The sequence below is a fragment of the Aulonocara stuartgranti genome, assembly GCF_965226115.1.
Source record: "Aulonocara stuartgranti genome assembly, chromosome: 15".
NCBI lineage: Eukaryota > Metazoa > Chordata > Actinopteri > Cichliformes > Cichlidae > Aulonocara > Aulonocara stuartgranti.
In genome coordinates, this window is record NC_138951.1 from 22,303,427 (window position 1) to 22,309,551 (window position 6,125).

At 38.7% G+C, this 6,125-nt stretch overlaps 1 protein-coding gene across 1 annotated transcript; it reads right to left on the minus strand.

The window, feature by feature from the left end:
- Positions 1-4,672: 4,672 nt before the first annotated feature.
- On the minus strand, positions 4,673-5,476 carry LOC309689819 (uncharacterized protein; the record flags this gene model as incomplete). The annotated part of the gene is made up of 2 exons (XM_082506482.1): positions 4,673-4,862; positions 5,113-5,476. The coding sequence occupies 2 exons, from the start codon at positions 5,474-5,476 to the stop codon at positions 4,771-4,773; spliced, it is 456 nt and encodes a 151-aa protein (XP_082362608.1). The 3' UTR covers positions 4,673-4,770.
- Between the last annotated feature and the right edge of the window lie 649 nt (positions 5,477-6,125).

Genomic DNA, 6,125 nt, shown 5'->3' on the forward strand with positions numbered 1-6,125 from the left:
TTTTAAACAGACTCGTGCTCTTGCTTCAGTCACAGTTTGGATAACGATACTGAAACTGTGATACTCTCCTACTTTGAAAACCAAAGTGACTTTTATAAAAATAACTTCCTGCATCAGCTGTAAAAAGCTTCTTGTTTTGTTTTTTGAAGTGACCAGTATTTTTAATGGTTTTTCAACATTTATGTGCTTTGTCTCAGAATCCTTGAGCTTAGTTATATCACTCTGTGTGAGGAAGAGCTGATTTAATCAGAACTACACATCTTTCTGCTTCCGTAATTACCCCCTGCTGTTCCCCCTTTTAGAAAGGCTGTCCTTCTATTGTACACGCGTAGTCAACGCATCAAAGAGGAGACTTCAAACACACAAAAACTAAACAAAAAATACAACTTTATTCATTTATTTTGTAATAATTTTGACTTGAATGTAGCTCATTTTCATTAGAAAAAAAGAGACTTGAGAGAAACACATTTTTATGAAAGTCAGGCATTTTGATTTAATATTCACATTTTGTTTTGATTGCCACACAATAGCTACACTTGTTCTAAAGGCTCACCAGCTTTTACACATTTCCCTGAGCGATGGCTTTCTCACAAAGTTTACACATGCAACCCGGACAGGTATTATGCCTTAAGTGTCACGGCTGCACAGCAGTCGTGTGGTGTATTGAAAAAAGGATCCAAAATGCAGGTACCGACTGGGGTGCGAGTGAGTGTTTATTTACAGCGGTGAGAAGGTGACAAAACAGGAAGAGCAGAGCGGGGAGTAAACAAACCTAAACTGGGAAAACTAAAGAACAAAACTTAAACCAAACACTCACGGGAGGAGGAGCGAAATGCACAAAGAGATGGCAGAGAGACGCAGAATGAATACCAGGTAACAGAATAATGCAGACTGACATGGAACTAAACAGACGACGCGACAGAGAGCACAGGAAAACACAGGGCTTAAATACACGGGGAGTAATCAGGGAATGGGCCACAGGAGGGAGACACAGCTGGGAGCAATAAGGCTAACGAGACAGGGGAGAGGTAAAACTGAACACACTGACATGAGACATGAACTTTCAGAATAAAACAGGAAACTAACAGACACAGAGAATCAGACAGGACACTGAACTTGACAGGCAGACTCATGAGCAGACACAATAACACCATGGACAGACAGAGGGAACACAGAGAAGTGGGAGCAGGCAGGCAAAGAACAGAAACCTAACAAATGGCAAAATCACAACAGAATACACACTCGGAATGAACAAAAGCATAAGGAAACACAAAACACTGAGTCCTCAGACTCAGGACCATGACATTAAGTCACAGCTGCAGACTGAGATTCTTGTCTCTGTCTCAGTGCTACTACACACATTTGATGGACTAACAGGTTGTTCCTTCATCTCTTCCATCAGGAACAGAGCCCTCTCTGCCAGGGAACTGCAGCCACCGCTGAACAGCATCATTCCCAAAGTCAACAAGCTTTGCAATAGCTTTAAATGTCTGCATTAAAATGGGAAAGTCTGACACCATTATCCTCAGTCAAAAATCCTTTTTAAGCTGCTGTTTTTCCTAGTTAAGCCTACTTTGTGTGCCCAGGGACATCCAATGTATATTAATAAACATATCTGTGACAAAAGGGATTCTGCTCTGTACAAAAGATTTTAAAAAAAAGTCAAAGTAAACATCTGTCATTTCCGCTATATACAGTATAGTATATAGAGAGACGAGACTACGAGGCTCCAATTACATCAGTGCAAAAAACCAAATAGATATAAGAACAGTAAGAAAATAGATATACACTTTATACACTAAATATAAACAAAAGTACGTCTTTGTGTTTCCATTTAAACAGAAAAAAACTTGGCACAGAAAACAGACAGATGAAATGGGATGGAGAAGGTGTACATAAATTATACAACATACCTGACAATATCACAGTAAATGTGCAATGTACTGTGCGAAAACCTGCACTGATCTGACCTAATTTCTTCCTCATCCTGATTCCTGACCTGGCTAAGGTGGTTCTGGCATCTGACAAGGATTCCTTCTAGGCGTCTCCCTGGTGAGGTGTACTGGCCGTGTACCACCGGGAGGAGGCCCTCGATCAGACCCAGGACCTGAAGGAGTTACCATGGATAAGCTGGAGAGGGAGGTCTGAAGTTTTCTGCTTAGACTGCTGTCCCCGCGACCCGGTCGCAGATAAATGAAATGGGTAGAGCAAGTTTAGTTTGTAAAGCATGCAATTGTTTCCATGCAGGAAATCTATAGCAAAAAGAAGAGATGAGCCCTTCGTCACAGATGGTGTGGTCACCTGCAGGTTCAAGGTCATTGCATCTCCAACCCACATCGATAGCCACTGTACTTGAGGGAAGTTTGGACAATGTTAAACACTTTCTTCAGGCAATTGTATTTGGATCACCTAAATCAGGGGTCCCCAACTCCAAGCCTCGAGGGCCAGTGTCCTGCAGGTTTTAAATGTGTCTTTGATCGAACACAGCTAATTCGAATGGCTAAATTACCTCCTCAACATGTTTTGCAGTTCTCCAGAGGCCTGGTAATGAACTAATCATTTGATTCAGGTGTGTAGACCCAGGGTGAGATCTAAAACCTGCAGGACACTGGCCCTCGAGGCCTGGAGTTGGGGACCCCTGACCTAAATTCATGACAGTAATTCAAGCAGAAATGCCTAGACGGACAAACAAACCATCCTTAACCTCCTTGGACCTGACGTCCACATATGTGGACATCACATTTTGGGTTATTTAGACCAAAAAACTCAACACATTCTTACCAGATAACACCAGCTACAATATTGGTAATATGTGTGTTGTTCAGCAGAACATTGTCCAGTATGTTGGCTGATATACTTTATTTACCTTTGAAAATAAAAGTTGATCTGATTTTAATGAATTACAAGGAGTGTTATAAATTATTATCTTTGAAATAAACATACAGTGCTTATATTAACTGCTGAATTAGAAAAAATAATGTGCTCTTAAAAACACTCATCTATTTAAAGACTACACAAGCTGTGTTAATTATAGTTATACCATAATCCTTTGTGTCAGCATGTGATGTTAAATATACATAAACAGTATGTGTTATCAAATGAAAGTGCAAAACTCTTTGTTAGGAATCTCTACCTCTGATAACAAGTTTCATGCTTTTTCTAACTGAAAAATGAACTGAACTATGCATGAAACCACAATTCCTAAAACATGGATAACAGAAACATGAAACTCAAATAATAATCATCACAAGCACAACAAGAGAACAAGAAAACAATCCATGATGCAAAATTAATCCAAAACATAATAAACTCAAAATACTGGGTCCAACGGACCCAGAACCGTGACAGCTACATAGTACTTCAGTTAGAGTCATTGACCTTTTTTTTTTTTTTAAACAATGTCCATATCTACTCCACTGATTAAAAAGGAGCATAGCCTCGAATGAATAGCCAATTATATGCCCCTTGTCCAACATTTAATGGTTCAATTCATTGCCATTTTTTCCCCATTCGCAGTTTTTTACATATATTTTATAAATTAATGTGCACAGTTTGTGTTGTTAGTATCTTTGTTAATTATCCCGTTTGTCTTTTAACCCTAACATGAAGCACTTTAGTCTTTCAATCAGTTTTTGTTTTCTCAATCTTATAGAATATTTCTTACACTTAAACACAAAACTTTAGGCTGCTTTGGGGATGAAGAGCCATACAGAGAGGAATTAGGCTAGTAACAAATGTGCAAAAATGACCCATACAACTCATGTGCAGTGATTTTTGTGTAACTATTATTAAAAATTGACACATCACCAACTAATTAAACATGAATGACTCAAACAGATTTTACACAGATGTGATGACTAACTGCTAAAAGGTTTTCTGTGGATACAAATGTCTACAAATATTTGTGACATTCTTTTCTTTCACTTACAGATTGGTAAAAAATGTGTGCACGGGTTACCAGACACACACAGGTTACAATATATTTGTGTGCAGTTTTAACATTATATAGTATATTGTTATTAAAAATTATCTAATTTAGTAGCCATAGCCACTACCTTAACAAAACAGACAGGTAAAGTGGCTATCAGGTAATTGCTAATGAGGAGCCAGGTTAACATTTATGTTAACTCTTCAATATTTCAACACTATTAAAACAGGAGCTTTACTCACTGCTGAAACCTCACTGTTTAGCTGCTAGTGAGGGGCGGGGCTGTGTGCCTGTCTGTGGTGATGTGTCAGTTGAAGGAGGCGCTGTTGGTCTTTTTAGTATCAATTATTATCTACTGACTTTTCTTTCTTTTAAAAATCCTCTTTTAAGACTCTGACTGTGCAGGCTTTGTTCAAGTGCTGTTGGAAAACTTGGACATCTGAGCTTTCCTGTGCATTTATGCATAGTGAACTGGTACTTATACAGAACCTTCCTATATTCAAGTTGAGCATTAAATAGCTTTCTACTACAAGTCATTATTCTACCAGTCACACACATTTCTGCAGTGCTCTAATCTGAGCATTTTTATCTGTTCACACACACTCACACTATAGCCTATAAAGGCAAATTAATGTTTTGGATAAGTTAAAGTAACAAGTTGTTCTTGTCAAGAGAATACAGCCAGTCCAAAATGTAGTGCACAGACCACAGAAGACAATTTCTGTCTACAGAGTGTAAATAGAAATGGTTGAATGAAGAAATCAAACAGTAGTTTCTCTGATAATCAAAGCAACAATCAACCAAAAGCTTCAGATAACTCATACTGACTGCAGTAAACAGAGTTACTTTGGAAGAAGAGAAAGTGGAGTGGCGGAGTCTTCATTGTTTTCTGTGCCAATGTGGAACAAACCTCTGATGGTTTTCAGCCATCCCTCTGCAGAGGAGAAACACAACAGTGAGTCAGATCACAGAGTCCTGGTAAATGCATGAAATCACATGACTCCGATTAAGGTGACTGCTCTGTTTATTTTCTGTCAAAGTATACATCAGTTCTTGTGTTTTTATCACACTAACAGCATTTTCATGTGAGGTCACTAACCTTCACAGAAATATAACTGTCAATATTACTAATGGACATGAATGTGTTCAGCAGGAGCTTTTAGGTCAAATTCTCTTATACTGACCATGAACCAAGAGCACCACCACTTGCTGCTCCAGGGTCTTTCCCTCATTGTCGCAGAAGGTGCAGATATAAACACCTCCATCTTCACAGCTAATATTTCTCAGAGTCAGACTGGCATTTCCTGAAGTCCGTGGGTCTTTCTTCATCTCTGTGTGGCGTCGGAACGATTTGTTGTTTTTATGATGCTGTGTCCGACCCTGCTCATATACGATTGCCTTGACTTCTTTATCTTGGATACGTTTCCACTCCACTATGATGTCCTCTCTCTTACATTTTTTGGATTCAAAGGGCAGCAGGACACTTTCTGCACCCTCTGTCACGTCCACTGCTTTGAGCTGGCAAACTGAGAGAGCAGAGAAGAACATCAACTGTAGCAAACAGCAGCAGTAAATCACTTTTTTTTTTTTTAAAGAAACGTCTTTCTATAATGTGGATAACAGCAGGCTGTGTGGCTTAGTGGAGATCACATAATCACCTATTACACGGAAGACTGGGAGGGGATAGAGATCTGTGGGAAGACTGTTTCAGGAAAGGCGTGCCAAAAATCTGTTAATCAGATATGTAAAAAAAAACAAAAACGAAAGAACCATAACCAATGTGTTAATTCATCCTATCATATATTCAGGTTTTATGTGTGAAGATAAAAGTATAGGATACATATAATGCCTGACTGGTGCTGGATTTATTGATATCTGACAGAAAATGTCTGTCTTCTCCATTCAAGCTTAAAGATGTCTTCTTTTTTTTTTAGTTTGAAATTTATTTTTTTTTCCCACTTCATTCTACATGTCTTTGACCTCTTGTAGGAGATTTTTATCAGTATAGCATTCCTCCATGAATATGTTTGCTTCTTATCAAGGGCAGCTTTTGTTCTTGTGAAGGCAACTGCACGGACAACATTCATAACTTGAGAAACAAAACTGTAAACAACATCAGTGAGGAACTGAAGGCAGAGCTTGTGGGTATAAATTAGTCTTCTTCCTTTAGGGGTCTCAAAATGGATCATCTGCCTCT